The sequence below is a fragment of the Mastigoproctus giganteus genome, chromosome 5 (genome assembly GCF_048544385.1).
Source record: "Mastigoproctus giganteus isolate SK-2022 chromosome 5, ASM4854438v1, whole genome shotgun sequence".
NCBI lineage: Eukaryota > Metazoa > Arthropoda > Arachnida > Uropygi > Thelyphonidae > Mastigoproctus > Mastigoproctus giganteus.
In genome coordinates this window covers 75,667,833-75,694,717 of record NC_143579.1, presented here as the reverse complement: position 1 = coordinate 75,694,717, position 26,885 = coordinate 75,667,833, and the positions used below count along the sequence as shown (strand labels likewise).

General features: G+C 37.0%; 1 protein-coding gene across 3 annotated transcripts in view; it reads left to right on the top strand.

The window, feature by feature from the left end:
* The window catches only part of TRAM (translocating chain-associated membrane protein 1), a 141,450-nt gene extending 120,957 nt beyond the window's left edge, over positions 1-20,493 (top strand). For all 3 annotated transcript variants that reach the window (XM_090373302.1, XM_090373301.1, XM_090373300.1), the window contains one exon: positions 20,259-20,493. In XM_090373302.1, the coding sequence (XP_090229428.1) occupies positions 20,259-20,377 (119 nt within the window). In that variant the 3' untranslated portion in view covers positions 20,378-20,493. The remainder of the gene's footprint in view (positions 1-20,258) is intronic.
* Positions 20,494-26,885: the final 6,392 nt, after the last annotated feature.

Below are 26,885 nucleotides of genomic sequence, written 5' to 3'. Positions count from 1 at the left end.
CCTTCTACCATCTTTTTTTCACTCTTCAGCTTTCTTGTTATCAATTCCATAATCGATTACACAGAACAAAAAATTTTGGGTCATAACTTGTTACAGGCATAAAAGTAAATTTACTTCATAGATTTTGGGGTGATTAAAATGGCAGACTGGCTCTTGTTTTCAAAAAAAGTAGATTTTTATATATATACAAGGTATATTTTATTTATAAGGAGTAAGATGTAGCTATGAACATACCTGTATCAAACATGGTACCTTTTCGCCTTTTGCTTGTTTTCAGCTTCAGAATCATCCCTTTTCACTATCCAACAATAATTGGCTAACATGGCAGCACTCCATTTGCTTTAGAATCTTTGTTTCATCGCTGGGTCTTGATGGACGCACTCACCATGTTTGTTGCTGATGGCACCACAGTTTGGCTACAAGAAATTGAGGTGTGAATGCAAGAAATGCATCTTCAATGACGTTGCACCCCAGTTTTTCGTAAGAGGTAATGAGATCTTCCACAAGTTGTCGGCTCTAACATTTCCTAGAAAACTAGTCAAAACATTTCGAAAGGCTTTCCACTCTGGTTCCTCGCTATCACTATGGGCACATTCGAACTCTTCGTCTTTGAAAAGTTGCCTTATTTGTTGTTGACCAGTGAAAATGCTTGTCTTAATCTTCTCTGTACTAGGAATTTCTAGTACAGAGAATTACTGTCTTAGGAATTTCTCTTGCAAGTATGCGAATGCAGGACCATTCACTTCCAAAGCCCTCACAAAATTTTTCCTGATCTCCAGTTTGACAAGGAGTGGTGGAAGCAAAACTTTATTTGGATCTACCAGAGGTTCAAATGCTACGTTCTTCATTCCAGGTGTTAATGATTTTCATTGAGGCCAACTCCTCTTCCCCTAGTGCATATCATTGGCATGACTATTCCACTCGCAGAGAAAGCAACAATACTCAGTGTAATTCTTTTGTAGTTCTAATAAACTGGCGATTACCTTTAAATTGCCGCATGTCTGCCACTCATACTTCTGATAGTGTACACCTAAGAGGATGTTCTCCGTGTTTGTATGTTTTTTTTGTTTTTTTTTAATGGATGGCGTAGGCAAGAGATATTGAAGGCAGCATATTTCTATTGTGTAATAACAGCCTTAAGGTTAACCTTAAAAGAGTCTATAAATGGTCGCCATTCTTCGGGAACATGCCTCATGTTCATTCCTGCCTTACACCATCAACAACTTTTCAAACAGTGAGTTAAAATCTGATTTTGATAGAATTTATCATAGTCTTTAATTAGAGTACTAAATGTTTTCACCTTCATGGAATGATCTAGAAGATTCCACTGTTGTAGCCTAGAGGCGAAATGCTCCGCTTTATTCTTCGACAATTCAAGATCCCTGATGAGGTCGTTAAGTTCACTTTCTGTGTTCTTATGTGGTTCAGAAGGATATGGGTTTGGACAAAATTGTTGTAGACCTCTGCTGTAGTTCTTCATGTATATCAAGTTGATGTTCGTCAGTGTCTTCCTCTTCATCAGAGTGTACAGAAAAACGGTCTAGTGGTTCAGGGATAGGTAGTACTTCACCATGGGGCATTGCAAGATGGCATATTTGGGTATGTCACTGTTCACTTTTTCTTCATTGTCATCCTTTTTTTAATAGACTGCATTATACAGAAGTAACAGTCTGTGACGTGATTTGTTAGCTCTTTCCATATCACGGGCACTGAAAAAGGCACAAAACGTCCTTTTTGATTCACCCACACGTTGAGTCCTGATGAACAGGTAGTGCAACATATGTGTGGAGCCCAGTTCTTGTCCTGATCACCTACTTTACACCCATATTGCAAGAAATAGGCCTTTTTTATGGCAAATGTTAAGGGACACTTCCTTGCAGTTAACATGAGACTTCTCCACATACATAACAGAAGTCATTGGGACTATTCACACAATTACAGGGCATATTAATCTTACACAACACAGATACTGCACAAAAAGTAGGAAATTCACAGAGAACAACCGTTAACTAGAACAAATTAACAGGTGACACAAAAGCCTATGGCAGATATAAGCTAGTCTGTAATCAAGTCACAAAGGAGGTTAGATAAGCAAAGGCTGATTATGAGAAATCCTTGGCAAAGGATGCAAAGAAAAACAAGTCCACTTGATGTTGGTGGTTCGATTGTTGATGATCCTACTCAGATACCTGACAAACCGAATGAGATTTTGCATCTACATTCACACGTGAAGAATTCTCTAAGGAAGGGGAGGGCAGAAGTTTACTAAACTCTAACAAGGAGCTAAATGATTTTGTAATAGCAGAGAGCAAAGTGGAGGAGAAATTGTTGAAGCTAAATGTAAAAAAGCACTTGGGGCAGATGGAATCTATTCAGTTATATTGAAGGAGGCAGTGAGGGAAGTAAGCAAACCCTTAACCTTAATTATGAGAGAATCCTTAGATTCAGGGAGGTCCCCGTAGACTGGGGATGTGTAGATGTATCCCCAATTCACAAAGGGGGTTCAAAGGGTGACGCAAATAATTATAGCCCTGTTAATTTAACTTCTGTTCCGGGGAAAAAATAATGGAGTCACTGGTTAAAGAAGTGATGCAGGATCACCTAGACAAGGCTGCAATAATAGTTCAGACATAGTATGGGTTTGTTAAGGGGAAGCCTTGTCTGACCAATATGATTGGATACTATGATGTGGTCGCAAAGGAACTGGAGGCAAAAAATAATTTTGATATCATATTCAGGCAACTCTCGCTTTACGAACATTTGCTATAATGAATGTCCAATTCATTCAAAATTTCTCTAAGTCACCAATAGATAGATTTCCTTATAAAATGAAATGCCAAATGTATAGTGAACATAATTGTAAGATTTAAATAAATAAAAACTTTTAAAAAATGCATTTATTACAATAAGCATCAGAAAATTATTATATGACAATTATACTGAACTGTTCTTGGTTAATAAAACTAATCTAGCCAGTAAAAAAAAAAAAAAAAAACAAAAAAACATGTTGGTTTACATTCCACACTGCATAGAATGTTGAACTCTGATGAAGATATTGACGAGTAAACGTTGAATACGTATGTATGTACAGTACATATATTATGTTAGTACTCATTTTCTTTATTTCTACTTTGTAACTCTGGTTTTAAATAAAATTAACAAGTACGATATCTAGTTTTTTTATTCTTTTCTAATTTTATTTTATGTTATGCATCGTATACGATACACCATAACGCATACGTACATTATAATAAAACGTATTGTATAGACCATTCGATGTTTATTACATGGTTTTAATACTTTAAAATGGCTGCTAACGTATATGATATGTATCGTAAAAGCTCAGGAATGCAAGATACACATAACAAACAAAACATATAACAACCAACGCCTTGGAATGGAACTTGTTCGTAAATGGAGAGTTGCCTGTACTTGGATTTCAGGAAAGCTTTTGATACTGTTGCACATGGAAGACTGCTGTACAAATTGGTGTGGTATGGCATTAAGGGCAAGTTGTTGCAATGGATAAAGGGATAGTTGAGTGGGAGATGGCAGAGAATGGTAATAAATGGACACTGCTCTACGTGGATTAATGTTATTAATGGAGTTCCCCATTGTTGTTTTGTGTATTTATTAATGATATTGATGAAGGTATATCAGGCTTATGTCCAAGTTTGCAGACAATACAAAGGTCGGCAGGATTGTTAATGACAGTAAAGACAGTGTGCTACTGCAACAGGATCTAGAAAAGTTAGGTAGATGGCTGAGAAGTGGCAACTGAAGTTTAATATTGACAAATGCAAAGTACTGCATATGGGTAGCAGTAACCCAAGAGAAACGTACCAAGTGTGTGGTACTACTCTTGCGAAGGTGGAGAATAAAAAAGACCTGGGAGTAATGGTGCAGTCGGATATGAAGTTCTCTGAGCAATGCAGATGGGCTGCCAGAGCAGGTCATGGAGTTTTGTCAATGATATATGGGAATTTTGCTAGAACAGACAGAGGTGATTATACCTTTGTAAAAGGCAATGGTCTGGCCACACCTTGTACTGCGTACAGGTCTGGAGGCCTCATTTTAGGAAGGATGTAGAGTTGCTAGAATGAGTACAGAGAAGAGCAACAAGATTGGTGAGAGGAACAAAGGAGTTCTCTTACCACGAGAGGCTTAAATTCTGCAAGTTACAGCTGTGACTAAGCACCTGCGAGGTGATCTGATTGAGGTGTACAAGGCCTCGAATGATTTGAGCGGTTCAATGCTGATGGGATACTTCTGTTTGCTCAGATTAAAAACCTGAGGGGCATAGATTCAAATTGAGAAAAGACAGTTGTAGAATAGCGCCTCCGTAGCCAGGTGGGAAGGAGCGGCAGTGCATAGCACACGCTTCTTGATTAGACCGGGGTTCGAGCCCGTCACCACCAAATAACGGAGGATGCGGAAAGTTCAGGGAATGACCACCGCATATCCTGGAGCAATATGGCCTTAGTTGCTAATGCTCCTAAAAACCCAATAACAAACAACAGTTGTAGAATAGAAATATGGAAGTTTTCCTTCAGCCAGTGGGTAATTGATTACTGGAACAGACTTCCATCTGCTGTTGTGGAAGCTGATAGCTTAAATAAATTTAAGGCTGAACTGGACAAACATTTGGGGTGATGGGATGGGTGAAATGGGGAGGGTTTTTTTTTTTTTGGCTGATGCTCTATAAACTTGCTTTCTTGCATCATATGCCTTAGCTAATGCTAATCACCCAGTACCTAGCTATATTTTAGGATTACTCCAACAGAGTTGAAGATGCATTTTGGGTGACAACAACAACTTATGTGATGCAGAGCAAGGCAACAATTGCCGAACGTGTGATAAGAGATTGGTGGTACTGAAACTGTGGTGGTGCTATGCATTTTGCTGAGAGCCATATTTGATAACGTAAAGACCCCAACTGTAATTAAACAAATTATCACATTAGCAAGTTACAATTAACAGTGTAATTTGCTAATATGAGTCCCCAGCTGTAATTTGAAAACAAGAGCCTTCGACAAACTTTAATGTGATTTTCGTGTTTAGCAGCATGAAATTAGTCAAGATTGTGTATTTTTATTTTTTGTAACATTTTGTGTTGGCCAGTGTTATGAAAATGCCATAATCAATTATTTCAGTTATGACTTTTAATTATGACCATCACTACCAGTTACTTTTGTCTATATCACTGAAGAAGCACTTAGGAGATAAGAAATCAGGTCTCATGAAGAGATTGCATTTTTCAGTCTTTATAAAGTGGTGCTGACATTAGCAGAATGATTTTTTTTTTTTAAAACCTGGGATGGTGGAATGATTATATTTCAAAGGAGGGAAAGTATTTTGTTTACAGTTATTTTCCAGTGTAATAGTTATCATTGCTCTGCATGAGATTTATACTAGCCTAGCACTTTGATTAGGTCTGGTTGTCTCTATTGACTGGCTTCTAAGTTTTTGGAGGTCCAAGGGTTGCTCTTCTTTGTCTTTATTTATTTATATATAATTCATAACAAATATTTACAAAATGTATATTATATTACTGTAGCATGGCACCTAATAGGTGCCAATTTCTTTTTTAATTTCTGTTAAAAAGGTTTGGGTTTTCTGAATTTTGCTTGGACATTACCAATATTTAATCCTTTCTTAATGGATTGCAATACTTATTTTATGTCACTTTTTAATTTTATTAAAAAAATTAAATATTTGAAAAAAAATTTGGCATAAAACGGGAAAGGCAATCTGCAACTCGCTAGCCACACGCTGCTCTTTGAACATGTAACTGCAGCTCTTTAACTTTTAGCCCACATGTACGATGCAATGGAAGCAGGCTGCGACACGAATATAGCATTAATTTCAGCGCAAGCAACAAACACTTGTCAGTTTAGTTTGCCTGTGCATCACGAGAATTAATAAATAATATTATTTATTATTTATTAATAAATAATCATCATTAATAAATATTTCAAAATATATTTTTTTTAATAAAGCACCTTCCCACTCTATATTCCATTTCTTAAACTGCACCCCCTCTCAGCTTGTGCTGAGGTGGGGCTCTTCGGATTCTTTTCTCTAATTAGATCAAAAATAGCCCTTCAGTCAAAAAAGGTTGCCGACCCCTGACATAAAATATAAACATGAATATCTTGTCTTCCATTTTCCAGTTTAAAAGTCTGATTATTTCACAAAATTTTAAACTTGCATTTCCACACCTATTTCTGTTTATTATGTGTGCAAATACTTTTTAAAAAATTTATATTATACTATATATTAGATACTACTTCTCACTTTCATTTTGAAATTTTTTCAAAATTTATTTCAAATTTACTACACTTCATAGCACACAAATTTGAAATGTGCATGTCTTGCTTCCTGAAGTAGCATTTAGTAAATATCATTTTCATGTTCTCATCTTTATTTATGCAAAAACAATAAAGTTTTCAAAATAAGTCATTAGCATTAGCAGAGAGGCACATGATGCATGAAAGCAATCAAGCTAATATAGGAACAACCAAAAAAAAAAAAAAAAAAAACACCCTTCCCAATCACCCACCCATTCATTCCAAATGTTGTGTAGTTCTGCCTTGAATTTATTTAGGCTGTCAACTTCCACGACAGATGGAAGCTTGTTACAGCAATCAACCAGGAAAGACAGTTGTAGAATAGATGTGCAAACGAATTCCCAATTCACAAAGGGGTTCAAAGGGTGATGCAAATTGGCCTGTTGTAGAATAGATGTGCAGAAATTTTCTAAAGGCAAATTTCTGCACATCTATTCTACAACAGGCACCTCCGTAGCCAGGTGGGCAGGAGCAGCAGTGCGTAGCACACGCTTCTTGATTAGACCAGGGTTCGAGCCAGTGACCACCAAATACGGAAGATGCGGAAAGGTCAGGGAATGACCACCGCATATCCCCGGAGCAATATGGCCTTAGTTGCTAATGCTCCTAAAAACCAAATGAATAAATAACAAACTATTCTACAACTGTCTTTCCTCAGTTTGAATTTATGCCCCCTCAGGTGCGTAATCTGAGCAAGAGGAAGAATCTCATCAGCATTGAGCCTACTCAACCCATTCAAGGTCTTATACACCTCAATCAGATAACCTTGCTGGTGCCTGGTCTCCAGATGCTGAAATTTGCAGAACGTAAGCCTTTTTTTTGGTAAGAGCACCAATTTGTTCCCCTCACTTTTCTGCACTTGTTCTAGCAGCTCTATATCCTTCATAAAATGAAGCTTCCAGACCTGTGTGCAGTACTCAAGGTATTTCCTGACTGTTACCTTATACAGAGGGATAATCACCTCTCTATCCCTTCTAGCAAAATTTGTGTATATCATTCACAAGACAGTGAGCTACTCTGGCATTCTGTCTGTACTGATCAGAAAATTTCATATATGACTGCACAATTACTCAAAGGATTTTTGAACCTCCGCTACCTTGAGTGTAGTACAGCATGGTTGGTATGTTGCTCTGGGGTTACTGCTACACGTATGCAGTACCTTGCATTTGTCAATGTTAAAATTCAATTAAACTTCTCAGCCCATCTGCCCAACTTTTCTAGATCTTGTTGCACTAGCGTACTGTCTTTACTGTCATTAACAACCGTGACAACTTTCGTATTATCCAAACATGGAAATTAAGCCTGATATACCTTCATCAGTATCATTGATAAATACAGAAAACAACAAAAGGCCGAACACAGAATCCTGGGGGACACCACTAATATCATTAGTCCATGAAGAGTAGTGTCCATTGATAACCACTATTTGTATTCTCCCACTCAACCATCCTTTTTTCCATTGTAGAAACTTGCCCTTAATGCCATACTGCTCCAATTTGTACAGTAGTCTTCCATGTCCAACAGTACCAAAATCTTTCCTAAAATCCAAGTATATGATATAAAAATTATTTTTTGCATCCAGTTCCTTTGTGACCACATCATAGTATCCAATCAAATTTGTCAGACAAGACTTTCCCTTAACAAACCCATGCTGTGTCTGAATTATTACTGCAGTCTTGTCTAGATGATCCTACAATGCTTATTTAACCAGTGACTCCATTATTTTCCCCGGAACAGAAGTTATACTACCAGGTCTGTAATTACTCGTGTCACCCTTTGATCCCCCTTTGTGAATTGGGGATATGTTAGCACACAGTCCATGGAGACTTCCCCCTGCATCCAAGGATGCTCTCATAATTATGGCTAACGGTTTGCTTACTTCCTTTGCTGTCTCCTTTAATATAACTGGATTGATCCCATCCACCCCAGGTACTGGGGTTCGAGCCCATGCCCACCAAATACGGAGGATGTGGAAAGGTCACAGAATGACCACCGCACATCCCCGGAGCAATATCTCCTTAGTTGCTAATGCTCCTAAAAGCCAAATAACAAACAAACCACCCCAGGTACCTTTTGTTATGTTTAACTTCAACAATTTCTCGTCCACTTTGCTCTCAGTTATTACAAAATCATTTAACTCCCTGTTATAAACATCTGGCCCTCTCCTCCTTAACTCCTCATGCGTGAATGTAGATGCAAAATACTCATTTAGTTTGGCAGTTATCAGAGACTTATCATCTACACAGTCAAACCACTGATATCAAGTGGACCAATCTATTCATCCCCTTCCTTTTAGAGTTTATATAAGTAGAGAAGTCTTTGCTGTTTTTCTTGGCATCCTTTGCCAAAGATTTTTCATAATCTTCCTTTGCTTGCCTAATCTCCTTTGTGACTTGATTACACACTAGCTGTAGCTACCATAGGCTTCTGTGTCGCCTGAGAATTTTGCATCTCATGCATTTTTCTTCTCTGCCACGAGTCTCATTAGTTCATCTGACATCTATTTGGGCCTGAACCTAGAGCAGTATTTCTTAGTTGGAACAAAAAGCCTAGTAGCTTCCAAGATTACTTCCTTGAATGCTTCTCATTCAGAATTTGTTGTTGGTAACATCATCAGTTGGTCCCACTGTATAGAATGTAAAAAATCTCTGAGACCACTGTAGTCGCTTTTACGAAAGCAAAATCCCTTCCCTTAACCCCTGATGGTAGTTACATATTTAAGTAAATCCCACATCAGTACACTGTGATCACTGCTATCTAGTGGTTCTTTTATCTGTAAATTCTTAATGCATGAATAATCACTGCTGATAGTCAGATCAAGAGTGTTACTCCCTCTTATTGCTTCTCTAACATGCTGCTATAGAAAACAATCATCCAATAAATCCACAAAAGCCTTGCTAGTGTGAGTGACTAACCCACAAGTTCCAATCTATATTGGGGAAGTTAAAATCCCCCATTATAAGACACTGATTTACTGGCCCACTCTATTTCTCTGTATAATTGTTCATTGTACTCATCAGAGTCATTAGGCCTATAACAAACCCCTACCATCATTTCTGCTTTCCCAGTGCTTATGTCACACCAAACTGACTCAACATTGCAATGTCCATCTACATCAACTGAATACACTTCCTTAGATTTTGTGTTTCTTAATAACATCATAACCTCTCCTCCCTTCCTGCCCAGTCTATCCTTTCTGTACACATTGTACTCCCCAAATTCCAGTTCTTTATTCCTTATATCATGTGTTTGACCATGTCTCTGATATCCCAATAATATCCCAACCATATCCATCTTTGATGTCTTGACCAGCACTTCAAATTTATTTACTATACTCCTAGCATTGGCATACATGCAAATGTACATTCACCTGTTCTTACTCTTAGTTACTCTAACACAGCCCATGTATTTTCTTATTTCATGATTACTCCCAGCAGTTCCTGAAATCTCCAGCAACTTTCTTTGCAGGCTGCTGCTCATTGCCAATAGAAGCAGTGCAAGAATCACATCCACCTGTGCCTGCGGCTACTGTTAATCTATCAATCTGTGAATCCCCCACCCCACCTTTCTGACCCACCTAACATTGCCTTGATAGCATCAGCAAATATCCTTGCACTCTTTCTATTTAAGTGTATTCCATCCCTGTAGAAGCAATCTCTCCTGTTAACAAGCACAGACCATGCTGAGAAACATTCTACCCTGTGAGCCCTGCACAATCTCTCCAGGGTCAAATTGATTGACAAGGCTCTCATCATATACTCCCTCCTATCATGTCTGGGCAGGATTGCAGACACTTTCAAAATTAACCCTAACTCTCGACTTTTTTTCAGGATTGACCTGTACTTGCTTAGTTAATCTGCAGATCTCTTACACTTAATGACATTAGTGCCAATGTGTACAACGATATCAACTTTTTGCCCTGGCAGACATACCCTTGTCCTATTCCACCTATTCTTTTTGCTCAATATATTTCCTGTTTTTCTGACAGTTGAGTCACCAACAATAACTAGCTCCTGTGGGACCAGTGCATTCTTCCCTGAAGGTTGCTGCTGTGTTGCTTGGTGCATAAAAGTGTGCTCTGGCGTTTGAGTTGAGCAGCTGAGAACTTGATGTGCCCCTCATTTTAATTCCTTTGAGGGCATCCACCTGACTCTTCAAGCTTTCATAGATGCTCATCAGAACACTGAGTTGGTGCCTAATTCACATTCTCTGCACCTAGCGCGCGCGCACACACACACACACACGCGCACACACACGCACACAGAGAGAGAGAGAGAGAGAGAGAGAGAGAGAGAGAGATCCTCCATGGCTAGCTCATGTCCTGATCGAAAGAGCGTTCCGCAAACATGTCGCATTTTGCACATTTTTTTTTAGACTGTGATGCATTGGAGAATTGTCCCCTCTAGTCTTCCCACGAACCACAGCACTCTTGCTACTTTGCACAAGTTGCTGTGCTGCTCTAGTCTTGGGTATGATTTCTGTTTAAATACAATTTATTTAACAATAAAAATTAAAAGGATTTATAAATTTAATTGATTAATGCCAATACTATACTAAGCTAACAGATTTCTACTACAGTCCTACGTATTATGCTATCTAGTTTTACGTTATGCCTTATGCTATCAAGTGTTCGAAATATACATAATGCTATTCTGTATCGATACTACACAATGACCGCAAGTTTCGAATGGTACAAGTTTTACCGATACTAAGTAATAACCCATAAAATCTCTATCTAAGTTCAAAATAAACTTTAAGTATTGTAGCTATGAATATAAAGCTACTTCTAGAAAATAAATTAATATGCCAGTTTAGTCAATAAAATGGTAAAAATTTTTAATAATTTTATTGACTAATTTTTACCATTTTACCATTTGGTAAAATGGTAAAAATTTTGTTAGTTGTTCGACTCCAGCAAATAGAGAAAAACTTCTATTTGCTGGAGTTGAAAAACTTCGCTCGCACATCTAAATTAGTTATATCCTTAGTTAAATACAAAATATATATGTCCAAAAAGTGATTAAAACCTTCAGTCTGCTTTTTAATCAAAATTAAAATCTACTATTCTTCTGCACTCCATTACATACTATGATATTGGTGCCAAAACACCGATACAATAGCAGTATGAGTAGCAAGTCGTAACCTACACAATCACTAGCAAAATTTAAAAAATAAGTTAAAGAATGCTACTAAGCCTATTTCGTCTGTTTTTAAAACAATTTAATATGTTAATCAAGGATACAGGAAAAATTTCCAAAAAAAACTTATCTGTTTGCAGGAGTTCAAAAGGTCTACGATCTTGCACTTGTGGTCTTGTTCCCTCATAAATCCACTTATGTGAGACTGTAGCTTTTTCTGCAAATAGTAGGAGAGGAACAGAAGGCAACCTTGAACTGTAAGATAGCATCAAGTGTGAGATACTCACCACTTGATTTTCACTTAGAGTTGCAAAGAGCATAGTGCAACATCGAACAGTTTTTCACACTGAATTACCCTGCAAAAAAACAAACAAACAAACAAAAAAAAAAAAAAAAAACAGGAACCACTGCAGTAAAAGTTTGTCTATATTTAAGAAGATAGAAAAGTGTCATTTTTAATCATTGATTAACTGTTAATGTGGGGTCATTGTTTTGGAGAAGCACTTGCCAAGTCGGGGCTACCAGATGCTGATTAAAATATTTAATGGTAAGAATTTATTGTGAATTTTGAATGCATACTTTTTTTTGACTTCACAAGTTCTTCAAAATTTGGAAGTACATATTTTTTGTAAATATCGAAAACGACTGTCAGTTGATTTCTTTGAGATCATATGTTAAATTTTATACAAAAATTTACTTTAGCTTGTGTAAATGCAAGCAACCATAGGTGTCATTTTCTTTGAAAAATTACTCAGCTGTTGAAATCTTTCATGGGATTGCTTCCTCTGATATGATTAACACTAAACACTTTCCCACTGCTTCTGCAGCCATTGCAAAGTTTTCTATGACTATGAAAACATCTTCAATTTTTCCTTGAAATCAATACAGCAAAAAAAAAAAAAAAAAACACTTCAGAGAAGTGCAGTGTCCCAAAAATAACATTTTGGTGTTTAATGCAGGTGTCAGTTTATTTAGCAAACTTGAGTTAGACAGCAAGCCAGTTCAGAGTTTTTTGGTTTTATGAATGATATACCCATGCTTGGCCAGTATCATTGGCTAATTTCACTCTTGGACGTTAGATGAAAAGTTGAAATCATGAACGAAATTCTCCATATCTGTGTTTGAGTATTACAGTACATTCATGCCTGTTTTACTTGCTAAAACACTAAACAGCTACACTAGTGTTCAAAGAAAGTGAATCACCTATAAATTTCACATTTCTAACCCTTTTTTGTGATGGTATGTTAATGACTAGCATCACAAATAGAAATATAAACAAAAGATATTTATTAATAGTTAAGGCAAAGCTAAGTACTATTTGACAAGTGCTCTCAAAATATTCCAAAATGAGCATTTGCAACCTTTATACAAGTTTTGGTAAACACAACAATTATGGCTGAAACGTTATCAGAAGCCGTCAGTTTGCTTCAGTTTATCATTTTAAATGGAAAACAAAATGAAAAGTTCACCAGGTGCAAACTAATATTTAGTTGAACTGCCTGTGGCCCTGATGACAGCAGCACACTGTAGAGGCATTGACAAGATAAATTTCTGAAGATAATCAACTGATAGTTCATGGTTCCAAACACGAATTATGGCTTCCTGAAATTCACGAAGGGTCTTTGGTTTCTTTCTGGCAACTGCACATTCCACATGATGCCAACAGTTCTTTATAGGACTCAGGTGCGGCTGGGCCGTTTCCCAGCCAGTTAACAGTTGTAATGGACCGTTCCAACCATTTTTTGACCTGTAACAAATGAAAACACATTACTGTCAAACCTCTAATGCAGAAATGAAGCTAAAGTAACTACAGAAGTGTCTACTTACACTTCCTAGATGACAAGGAGCAGAGTCGTCCTGAAAGATGCAGTTACTTGGCAGGTTGAAATGGTCTCTAATGGTTGGCAGCAGTTTGCCTTCCAATATAGCCAGGTAGCCATTGGCATTTACGGAACCTTTTATAAACTGCAGGTGATCTACTCTGCGATATGAAATGCAGTCCCATATCATTTGGCTGGTAGGGAATTTCACTGTAGACACCATACAGTCTGGATGGTATTCTTCACCAAGTGTACAGTGAATCGTTTGTCTCCCATCAGAGCCATGCAGGTTGAATTTCTTCTCATCTGAGAAAATAACTGACTGCCACTGCTCGGGAGTCTATTTGACATACTCCTTACACCAAATTAATCTGGCCTTTTTCATCTTTTGTGAGGAGGGGCTTTTTCTTAGGATGACAGGCTACAAGTCCATTTTTGAAGAGGCATGTTCTGACTGTTACTGCACTTGCTACCACTCCTGTATGTTCTTCTCATTCTCTTTTCAGCTCAGATGAAGAAGCTTTATGGTTTTTAAGGCATAAGGGCTTCAAAATGTGGACCTGTTTTGACATAGACTCGTTTGCATCTGGTTCCTTTTTTCTTATCAGCAGAACCAGTATTCTTGAGTTTGGAAAGAAATCTACTCACTGTCGACTGATTACAAGACACTCTATAAGCAATATGACGGAAAGAACATCCTTCCTCATGTAAAGCAACAATAGCACTCTTTATTCGTGGCATCAACTGCACGTAACTCTCCACTATGACACAAACAAGGAATGACTGCAACTCTTGCAGAGCGTGCTTATATAGCTGAAAGTAACAACTGATGCAGTATTACGTCATCACCTACGTGTGTCAACCTGCAATCTGTAAGAAATATTGCCATATACTTATGTTATTCGGATGACAATTACAATTTTAAGGTGTTATGCACTTTCTTTTAACACCAGTGTATATGGTATGTAATTAGAAAGGCAAGGATAACAAATATGGCTGCAATAAACATCTGGGAAAAGCTTGTTGTGAGCTTTCAAGCAAATTTTGTTCTGTAAGTGTTTTATTTCCATGCAGTGCAAATAATACTACTCAGAGATGGTACTCTCCCTCACTTCAGAAAGTAGGAAAGATTTAACTAATATAAAGATTAATAAAAATTAATATCAGTAAATATTAATTTTCAAAGAAACTAAATGCACATAAATAACAACTGTAACTGCATTGCTGATAGAATCGAAGTTCAAAAATGTGAACCAAAACAATGCCTCCCTTAAATATGGCAAAAGCTGCCTTTTTTGTTGAACAATTATTAAAGCACGATAAGAGAGGACTACAGAGAAATGTAATAAACATCACTTGATAGATTGACAGATATCGATAGCTGATGAACTGATTGTAGCACAATATTCCTCAAGTATTTTTATTCATGGCATAGTTATATGCAAAGTACAATTTTTCAAAACATAAATAATTTGGTAAATTATCATAGACCTCATTTGGTGGGCAGCAGATGAATAAAACCGTAATGGCTTTTTTTAGTGCAGTTAGGTTTGGTTACAAAAAAAAATATATGTATCGATATCTACTAATGGAGGTTTTGAAAGCATTAAGTAAATATTGTTTATCTTTAATATATTATTGAATATGGAGAGCCAGTTCATTGGTGCTATTTAAAGAAGTTCTGCATAAATTTTAAATAATAAATATCAGTTTGGGGGGGTGGGGAACACAATCTTAAAAATGCCTGGATTTTGGGTCATTACAGTTCTTAGCCAGCTGGATTTTTGATGTACTGTGCGTGTATTTGTTATTCTAGCTTTGTTAGTTGTTCCCACTAAGATTGCTGTAACATATTCTAAAACTGCTGCCTGTGCATCTATAGAATCTTTCGTAGTAATCTTATTGTGGAGCAAGTAGCTGTTCTCTTTTATTGGTTTGATGATAGTATCCAGCAAGAATCTTGACATGCCACTATTATCAAATTTAGTTTTTTTTTTTTTTTTTTTGTTAGTTGTTTGCGCATCAGCTTCTGTGGCCATAATGCACCTCTAAAGGCTTTTGCAGTGCAGTACTCTGTGCAGTACTTTATAAACTTTTTATTCAAACCTGTTACCTTTAGGTTGCTAGGCAGGCACTTTACCCACCTGGCTAGCCCGGTTGGCTCAAATTTAGTGCAATTTGTTTCTTGTAGTCGGTTATAGTGTAATTGATGAACCTATTTTTGAAAATTATTCACAAATATAACAATACATAATCTTGTGGATAATCACTACATAATGTCTTTCTAAAATTACATATTCTATACACCACACGCTCCTACTGTCAGCATTTAGCATGAGGAGTTCGTCAATTGATGTTGCTGTCTGCTATCATGAAACAGCTGGAACCAGAATTCGTCTGACCAGGCAGCCATCCTTTTTCTACTCCTCAAATATTTTGTTGTCGGTATTCCAATGTCCAGTAGTTGCTTGTTTTCAGTTGACAAGACTGCTGAAGGTGCCTACTATTATATATTCCCCATTAGAGGATTCAATGCATTACACATTAATCTGTCTGAGCCTTATACACTCAGAGAGATTTTATCGGACAACGACAACATGTCAGAAATTTTACGTTTTTACAAGTTATTAATCTAAATAACTCTATCTAGGATGTTTTTATCGTTTTATCCTTTATAAACTTTTTATATCGTATACTCCTTTACAATAATATATAAACAATTATAATATTATACTTTTATATTCTACTCCTTTTTGACTTGGTGCATTATAGCCTTAGATGCTAATGCACCACAAAATCCTAAAACAACAACAACAACACATTAATCTCTTTACACTGTTTTACTGTGATTGCATCATACCAGTTGTGAATTTTCTCTTAGATTGCAAGCTTCTTTTCAGCCTCCTTTGATCTTTTACATGAACATGTTATCTCTGGCCAATTCACTGTCATTAGCTGGTTATTTCTAATTTTTGTACCATTCTCAGTACACACTATACACCATTTTTCATGAACATACCAATAAGGTAGTAATGTCCAAGATAATTGCACCAGCATATACCTAGTTCTTATCATACTGTGCCCATTCTATTTCTGAATTGTATGAATGCACATATTTACATTTATCCTTTGATAGCTGTCTACTTGCTTTATGCAGCTTGGTACAGATTCATGACAGCGTAATAAATTGTCATTTTATGTAAACTAAATAGTTGAGACTGAAAAGCCTATAATAATAAGATTATATATACACATGTATATATAATTTCAGTTAGCTGCACATTTCTGGAAAGTATTCAACCCATGAGCAGCTAGAACAGCACACACAGGTAGCATATTTTCTAAAATGAAATGTTTTCAGTGTTATTATTGTTGAATAACAGAACATTATACACTTTAGTAATCATTACATTTTCTTATTTTACTGTTTTGTTCATTAAAATTTCACTATTACTACCATCCAAATCTGAGATTCTTTTTTACAAAAGATTATAGTTAAGTAATTTTCAACATGTATCCATATTCCACAAGAAATCAGAAAATTAAATGCACCTATAACAATAGACTTGCTATAACATATTCTAAAACTGCTGCCTGTGCAGCTATAGAATCTGTTGTAGTAATCTTATTGTGGAGCTGTTCTGAGCTCTTTTATTGGTTTGATGATAGTATCTAGTAAGAATCTTAACGTGATTAATCATGACTGATTAATCTATAAGAAATACACTTTGCATTTCTTATAGATTATTTTTTATATGATGGCATGAACATATAGTAATATGTTCATGCCATTATAGTAGTAATACGAACATAAAGTAGTAATGGCAAATGATGCAAGAGAGCAAGCTGATACAGCATCAGCCAAAAAAAAAAAAAAAAAAAAAAACCCAGAGTTAACACATCCGTACCCTTTAAGAATTTGTCTGCTTGAGTTTATTCAACTATCCACTTCCACAATGACAGATGGAAGCCTATTCTAACAATCGACTACCCACTGGCTGAAAGCAAACTTCTACAGATCAGTCCTGCAACCATCTTTCCTCAACTTGAATTTATAACCCCTCCCTCACGCATGTAGTCTTTTCAAGTGGAAGAATATCATTTAACATTCAAGTTACTCAATCCATTCAAGGCTAGTCTTGAGATGCTGCAGTTTGCAGAACTGAGGCTTTTCTAGGTAAGAGACCCTTTTGTTCCCTTCACCAACTGGTTGCCCTTCCCTGCACCCATTCCAGCAGATCTACTCCTTCTTAAAATAGATGCCTCTGTAGCCAGGTGGGAAGGAGCAGCAGTGCAATCAAGAAGCGTGATTAGACCGGGGTTCGAGCCCGTCACCACCAAATATGGAGGATGTGGAAAGGTCAGGGAATGACCACCGCATATTTCCGGAGCAATATGGCCTTAGTTGCTAATGCTCCTAAAAACCAAATAACAAACAAACAAACCTTCTTAAAATGAGGCCTCCAGACCTGTATACAGTATTCAAGATGCAGCCTAATCATGGCTTTATACAAAGAAATAATCACTTCCTTATCCCTACTAGCAAAGTTTCTGTATATCATTGACAAAACCCCTGAGCTGTCCTGGCATGTATGCACTTTTCAGAGAATTTCATGCCTGACTGCACCCAGGGCTTTTTCATTCTCAACTACCTTGAGTGTGGTACCACACAGTTGATAAGTTACTCTGGGGTTACTGCTACCCATGTGCAGTACCTTGTATTTGTGAATGTTAAACTTCAACTGCCATTTCTCACCACATTGACCCAGTTTTGCTTGATCTTGACACAGTAGATCACCCTGATGACTGTCGTTAACCACTCTGCCAACCTTTATATCATCTGCAAGCTTAGATATTAAGCCTGATATGCCATCATCATTGATAAATATTGAAAACAACAATGGACCCAGCACTGAACCCTGTAGAATTCCACTAATAACATTAGTCCACAAAGAGCCGTGCCTATTGATAACCACTCTGTCTTCTTCCATTTAACCATCTCTTTATCCATAGCAGTAACTTGCCCTTAATGCCACATTACTCCAGTTTGTACAGCAGTTTTTAATGTACAACAGTAGCAAAAGCCTTCCTGATATCTAAGTATTTGATGTCAAAATAATTTCTTGCATCCAGTTCCTTGGTCACTGCATCATAATAACCTATCAGATTGGTTAGACAAGACTGCCCCTTGACAAATCCATGCTGTGATTGCAGTATAAATTGCATGCCTGTTGAAATGACTGCATTCCTTCTTTAACTAGTGATTCCATTATATTCCCTGGAAGAGCAGATGCTAAGCTAACACGTCTGCAATTACCCATGTCACCTTTTGATCCCCCTTTATGAACTGGGGATATATTTGTACTTCTCCACGCCATAGGGACTTCACCTGAATTCAAGGCTGCTCTCATAAGTATGGTGAGGGTTTGCTTACCTCCTTCGTTGCATCCCTTAATATAATTGGTTAGATTTCATCTGCCCCGAGTGCCTTTTTTATATCCATTCTCAAAAGTTTCTCCTGCACTTTCCTTTCAGTTATCACAAAGTCATTTAGCTCCTTGTTAGATAAACTTCTGGCATCCTGTACCCTAAAGAATTCATGTGTTGAACGTAGATGCAAAATACCTTTCAATGTCTGCAACCTGAGCAGGGTCATCAACAGTTAACCCATAAACATCAAATGGCCCAATGTGATTCAACTTCTTCCTTCTATTGTTAATATAAGAATAGATGTCGTTGACATTGGCTTCTCATAATCTGCCTTAGCTTGCCTAGCCTCTCCTTTGTGACTTGATTACAGACTAATTTATATGCATCCCATGGAATTTTCTTCTCTGCCACATATCAATACTTCACCTGATATGCATTTAAGTCTGTCTCAAGCAGTATTTCTTTGTTGGTATGAAAAACATAGTAGTTTCTTTTATTGCTTCCCTGAGTACTTGCTATTTTGAATTTGCTGTTGGTAACATCATCAGTTGGTCTCACTGCACACAATTTAAAAACTGTCTGAGATCTCTGTAGTCACCCTTATGAAAGCACAAGCCTTTGCCCTTGACAGTAGTTGTCTTTAATGATTGCCATTTGCAGATGTGTAGTCTATCACAAATGGCTCCAGTTATTATAAAATTTATTATGATTATTTTCTTTTAAATACTTATAACTTGAATTGTTATCCCTAATACTAATTATAAAACCTTATAACTGTAGGAGATTATATTTGTTTTAGTCAAAGTGTCAGTAATTATTTTTTATGTAGTCAACTTGGTCAACACCTAATAACCAAAAATTTGGAGTGGGGAAAAATGGGTGTGTATTAATGAAATGCATGTATAACATGCATTTCATAATGCAATGGCACTGATAGAAAAAAATGACTATATGATGGTTTATTTCATATTTGTTGAGACAACAGGACATCTGTTCACTCTAACTGTAATCCTGACATAAACATATGTCACTGAGTGAAGTGTGCATTGCTTAATTGCTAGTATTTTTTTAGTTGCACTGTATTTTTTAGCAACTGGCCAATGAGAGCTTAGCCCAATGACATTTTTGTTTATGTCACAAAGTTAGTGAACAGAGTGGGCATGAATAATGGGTCAAGGGATAACCAAACATGAAGTAAAAACTTCAGAAATCTTTAGCATTAAGATATTCCCACATTTATTATATAACAAGTCATCAGTGCAGCTCTGCACACACTAGGAAGTATATTTAGCAGAAGTGGTCTCTTATTTATAACTCATTATCCCATAATTTTAAGCAATAATATTTCGAATGCTAACATTGCAGGACAGAAATGATTTTGCATAGTTTATGGTTCTGCATTTTTTATTTAATTTTTTTTTGAAAAATGAACATGATTTGTTCCTGTGATATTTATTTGGTGGAATAGTAATATCTATCAGATAGACATGAAAAATATTAATTTGCATATTTATTTTCAGTGAAAAAGGCTTCAGAAGATGATGTTAGTGAATTGCCAGAAGTGGACCAAAATACAAAGAAGGACTTAAGAGCTCGTTTAGTAGTATCAAGCGCTAGCCCCAAGCCGAAGCGTAGCTAAATATTTCTGATGGGTTCTTTTTTCTCCTTAATCATGTCTTCTTCCAAAATGGCTGTAATTTTGTTTGGCTGGAAGTACAGTGGAGATCATGGAATAAAATTTCTTTAAAAAATTGATTTCAGATCCTGATTGTTTCAATTTAATATATACATGAGGCTCTGCCGTACACATTAACTGCATGGTATTGCATATGAATAAGTACAATCAGAGATTAATTATAGCGTAAAAACTAAAATCAGTATTGTAAATAATTATTGCAGTAGCTATGTTAGATCACCTAAAGATTAAGTAAAAGGTTGTGAGTAAAGCTTGTAGTTTAGGGGGAAAAATGGATATGTTCACTTGTTTTTGTAAATATTTACTTATAGGAATAGAAATATCAATTAGAGAAAAATGAAAAATATTAATTTACACATTTATTTTCAGTTAAAAAGACATAAGAAGATAACTGAAATGTCAGTTGTGGACCAAAATACAAAGACATAAGAGCTCACTCAGTAATAAGTGCAAAGGCACAAGAATTCAGAATAGGCTGTACAAGTCCATAAAAAGGCAATTCTAGCTTTATTTTAAACCAGTTGCTAAGGAATGAAATTATTGTTCTTATAGACAATTTTATTGTTTTATTTTACTTTATTATTTAAAGTACTATGCAGCATTCTTAAAGAACAAAAACAGATACAGTCGAAGCTCTATATAATGACCCCCCCCCCTCCCTCGGGAAATGAGAAAACACGGACATTATATTGGAAGGACATTATATCGATCATTCATAAAATCAGCAATAAAACAAGTAAAAGTTTGAACATATGTAATTCTACTAATACAATATAGTATAATCTTATTTATAATATGTACTATGGTGTTAAACAAGAAAATTATGATTGTAAATTTCACTACATATGCTATGTAGCTTATCAAGACCTAAAAAGAGAATTGTTTCATACTTCAAAATAATCTGTGAAAACACGAAACCGAAAAAATGTTTCAGTGGTAGAGCATGTTCTTAAAGAGAATTATGAAGGTGCACACTGCTTGAAAAAATCAATGTACAAGATCTAATCCTTAAAGAGCATCTTTCACTGAAACTTTTTGTTCAACCACAGCAGATTCCTCCCCTCTTGATTCGTACATATTCTGAAACATTCAATATCCACTTCTGCGTAATCTTTGAACCTTAAGTCCTACTACCTAAACACTTCCTAGTTCATTTCACAAATATACGTGGTCTCAGTTCTAACCTCAATGATGTCTATTTCCACTTAGTCTGCCAGACCCCATGTACTTTTTCTGACACGATCTCAGTTATCGGTTGATTCAACCACTGCTCATCTCAGTTGCCCAAATTATTCATTGTATGATTTCTTTCACCTCAAAGGTGCATATGTCCATTCCGATATTCCCTGTCAGAGACTTTGTAATTTGGAATCTCCTCTTTTCGATCTTCTCTGGCTTAAAATCTCTATCTCATTCTGCCAAACTTATCTGTTGTCTCTACCATTCTCCCAACTCCACTAATCACTTGGAACCCTTTGACTCTTTGCAACTTAATTTTCTCCAGTCCAACTTTCCTAATGGTGAGGTAATTTTCCTTGATGATTTTAATGTTCACAACTTCAGCTGGCTTCTGTTTTCTAGTCACACAGACCCAGCTGGTCAAGATCCAGAGGCTTTTGCAATTACTAATGATGTCGCACAGATTGTTCATTTACCTACCAGAATATCAGACAATTCTAACCATACAGCCAACAAGCTTGATCTTTTTCTCACAAACAGCCCTTCTAAGTACATGGTCGAAGTGAGTCGTCCTTTAGGCACCTCAGATCACAACTTGGTGATTGACTCTTCTTCAATAGAGCCTTTATCTCGTGGCTATTCCCAACCTCGTGTTGGTTGGCATTACAAGAATGCAAAATGGGATGACAGGCGAGATTTCTTTTCCTTGGTCTAATTAATGTTTCAAAACTTGTGGTGTCAACATTTGCTCAGATTGTGTCAGTGAAATTATTCTTGTAGGAATGGAATCCTTTATTCCAACACTGCACCTTAAAATCTCATCCTTTATCTAAACCTTGATTTTCCAGTAAATGTGCTAAGGCTGTTCAAGAGAAGAATTGTTTCATATCATAATTGGCTTGTTTCCAATTCTTCAGTTTCATTTTCTGCCTACACCACAGCTCACAACAATTGAAAAGCAGTTATTGATCAGTCCAAACTAGATTTTGAATAGGCTGAGAGTAGAAAACTTGCTTATTGCCATAATGGTAGCCGAGCATTCTGGTCTCTTGCCAAAGCTATTGGCTGCAACTTTTGCCCATCTCTGCTCCCACCTCTGTCAAAACCAGATGGTTCTATTGTCACTTCAGCTGACCTGCTAGCATCCCATTTTTCTTTCAACTCATGTATTAATAATCTTGGTAAAACACCTCCCACCAATTCTAGCATGCTCCATTCAATACCTCCTGTGGTCTTCAGTCAAAAGGATGTCAGAAGGATTTTGACGAATCTTGATGCTAAGAAAGCTCCAGGTCCTGTTGGCATTTCTCCACTTGTTCTCAAATCCTATGCTCACGAACTTACTCCTGTTCTTTTGGTGCCTTTTTTTCAGTTTCTTATACCAGAGGTGTTTTTCCTTCTGCTTGGAAATTTGCTCATATCCAGCCAGTTCCAAAAATGGGTGATTAATTGATGTCTCCAATTATAGTCCCATTGCAATTACTTCTACTCTATCTAAAGTAATGGAGAAATCAATTAATCACCAACTCTTAAATTATCTAGAAACCTTCTGTCTGATCAACGATTGCTAGTATGGATTCTGTAAGTGTCGATCCACTGGTGATATTCTGGCTTATGTTGCCCATTTATGGATGTATTCAATGGAAAAGTTCAGTGAAACACAACGAGTTGCTCTTGACATTTCAAAGGCTTTCGATCGTGTTCGGCATAAAGGTCTTCTAAACAAGCTTCCATCTTATGGTTTGCCAACTGTTTTTTGTAATTGGTTATCCAGTTTTCTCTCTGATCACTCTCTGAGAGGTGATGGTAGATGGCTGTCTTCTAACTTCTCCTCTAATGCTGGTGTCCCCTAAGGTTCAGTTTTTTCCTCTTGTTGGCACCTCCGTAGCCAGGTGGGAAGGAGCAGCAGTGCGTAGCACACACTTCTTGATTAGACCAGGGTTCGAGCCCGTCACCACCAAATACGGAGGATGCGGAAAGGTCAGGGAATGACCACCGCATATCCCAGAGCAATATGGACTTAGTTGCTAATGCTCCTAAAAAAAAAAAAAAAAAACCAAATAACCAAATAAATAAATTTTCTTCTTGTATATTAATGACCTTCTTCCATTGACTGGAAATCCTATCCATAGTTTTGCTGATGATAGCACATTGCATTCCACTTTCCAGTTTGAGAAACCTTGCCCTGCTCAAACAACTTCAACTTCTCGAATATCTGCTACCAGTTCTTTAAATGCTGATCTCCGGGTAATTCTCTAGTGGGGCAAAGACAACCTAGTTGATTTCAATCCTTCTAAAACTCAGTCCTGTCTTATATCTCACAAAATGGATTCTTCTGCTCCTGTGCTTATCTTTGGTGACACTCCGATTTCTAGGCAAGATGATATATCTCTTTTGGGGATTACCCTGACTTCTAATCTCTCTTGGCACAAGCACATTACAAATATTGCTTCCTCTGCATCTAAAAAACTTGGTTTTCTCTTTCACTCTTGCTTTTAATTTTCTTCCAAACAGCTGTTCGCTCTGTACAAATTGCAAATGCGCCCTACCATTGAATATTATTCCCACGTCTGGGGTGGTGCCCCTGAAACCTCTCTCAAGCTTCTAGATTCCATTGAGAAGAGGGCAGTTAGGTTAATTAACGAGTCATCTCTAACAGTCTCTCCACTCTCTGTATCATAGATGTACTGTTTCTGCTGCATTCCTTTTCTACAGATACTTCCATGGGTACTGTTCTTCTGAATTGGCTTTTATAATTCCCGCTATCTTTTTCAAAACAGTCTGAACACCTGCTGCCACTAGCCAACATCCATTTACTGTCCAACTTCAAACTCACACAATTTTTCACCTTCCTCGTTTATTCAATCAACTGCTGTTTTCTGGAACGACCTTCCTTCACACGTATTTCCTGAAAATTAGTCTACAGAAGTTCAAGTCTAATGTCAACACGTATTTTCTTTTGTCTTCTCTACCTCCAACCCATGCACAGTACTAAGTACTATTAGTTCTAATACCTCTTGTTTTTGGGGGGCGCCTCCGTAGCCAGGTGGGAAGGAGCAGCAATGCGTAGCACACGCTTCTTGATTAGACCGGGGTTCGAGCCCGTCACCACCAAATACGGAGGATGCGGAAAGGTCAAGGGAATGACCACCGCATATTCCCGGAGCAATATGGCCTTAGTTGCTAATGCTCCTAAGAAGCAAATAACAATCTTGTGTTTGGGGTTTTCATAAAAAAAAAAAGTTTCCCATAAATTTAGGGGATGCTGCACATTCTCAATTATTTCTTCCCTTTTATCGGACTTTTCTTTGCAATTAATAGAGGAAGAAGCATGCGTAACTTCTTGTGTTGCATCATTCAAGGAGGGAAATCTAGCATGCTCAAAGCAGTTCGCAATGACTTTTTCATCCATGTCATCCCGTGCTGAAACACATAAATGCATTTGCCTGTGGTTGTTGATTTCACATTGAATTTTTATTTCAGGACACAGCACAATTTTTTTAATAGCATTCTGTGGTAGTTATTGTTTAAACACTGAATTACACCTTTAGCATTAGAAATGGGCATGATTGATATAATTGATTAGCATTAGCATATGATGCAACAAAGTAAGCTTATCACCAAAAACAAAAATAAGTTTCCCATTCCACCTATTTATTTCCTCCAAAAGTTTGTCCAATTCTTGAATTTATTTAAGCTATCAACTTCCAGTGACAGATGGAAGTTTTTTACAACAATCAACCATCTGCTGGCTAAAGACAAATTTCCACACATCTATTCTGCAACCGTCCTTCCTCAATTTGAATTTATGCTCCCCAAAATGTGTAATCTGAGCAAGAAGAATTCCATCAGCATTGAGAGTACTGAAACAATCTCATAGCCTTATACACCTCAATCAGATTACTCCGAAGGTGCCTAAGTCTCTAGATGCTGCAATTTTGCAGAACTTAAGCATTTCTTGGTAAGAGCAACTCTTTATTCCTCTTAACTAATCCTGTTGCCCTTCTCTATACTCATTCCAGAAACTCTATATCTTTCCTAAAATGAGGCCTCCAAACCTGTATGGTGCACTCAAGATGTGGTTTACCATTGCCTTAAACAAATGGATAATCACCTTATCCCAGCTAGCAAAATTCCTCTATATCATTGACAAGTCCCCCATGAGCTGCACATGTCTGCACAGCTCAGAAAACTTTATATCTGACTGCACAAATTGCCCCACGTCTTTTTCACTCTACACTACTCTGATACCCATATTCGGTAGTTTGTTTTTGTCAATGTTAAACTTTAGTTTCCACCTCTTAGCCCATCTGCCAAACTTTTCTAGATCCTGTTGCAGTAGCATACTGCCATTAACAACAACCATGCCAAGCTTTGTATAGTCTTCAAACCTGGATATTAAGCCTGATATACCCTCATGAATATCATTGATAAATAAGGAAAACAATGGGCCCAATACTGAACCTTAAAGGGACTACACTAATAACATTAGTCCAGAAAGAACAGTATTCTATTCATTATCTGTCTCCTACCACTCAACCATCCCTTCATCCATACGCATCTTGCCCTTAATGCCATACTGCTGCAATTTGTACAGCAGTCTTCCGTATGGAACAGTATCAAAAGCTTTCCTGAAATCCAAGTATATGATATCAAAATTATTTCTTGCACCAAGTTCCTTTGTGACCCCCTTTAGTATTCAATCAAACTGGTCAGACAAGACTTCCCCTTAACAAACATCTATTCTATGTCTGAACTATAACTGCAGTCTTGTCTAGATGATCCTGTAGTGGTTCTTTAACCAGTGACTATTATTTGCCACTGAACAGAAAAACTTACTAACGGGTCTGTAATTACTTGGGTCACCCTTTCATCCTCCTTTGTAAATTGGGGATACATTTGCACATCTCCAATCTGTGGGTTCCTCCCCTGAATCCAAGAATGCTCTTATAATTATGGCTAAGGGTTTCTTTACTTCCTTCGTTGCTTCCTTTAATATCTAGATAGATCCCATTTATCTCAGGTGCCTTATGTTTAACTTCAATATCTCCTACACTTTACTCTCAGTTATTACAAAATATCATTTAGCCCACTGTTAGAGTTTGATGAACTACTGGCCCCCACTTCCCTACAAAATTCCTCATGTGTGAATGTTGAAGCAAAATGCTCATTCAGTTTGTCAGCTATCTAAGCAGGATCACCAACAGTCAAACCATCAATATCAAGTAGACCAATCTGATTCAACCCCTTCTTTCTAGAGTTTACTTAAGTC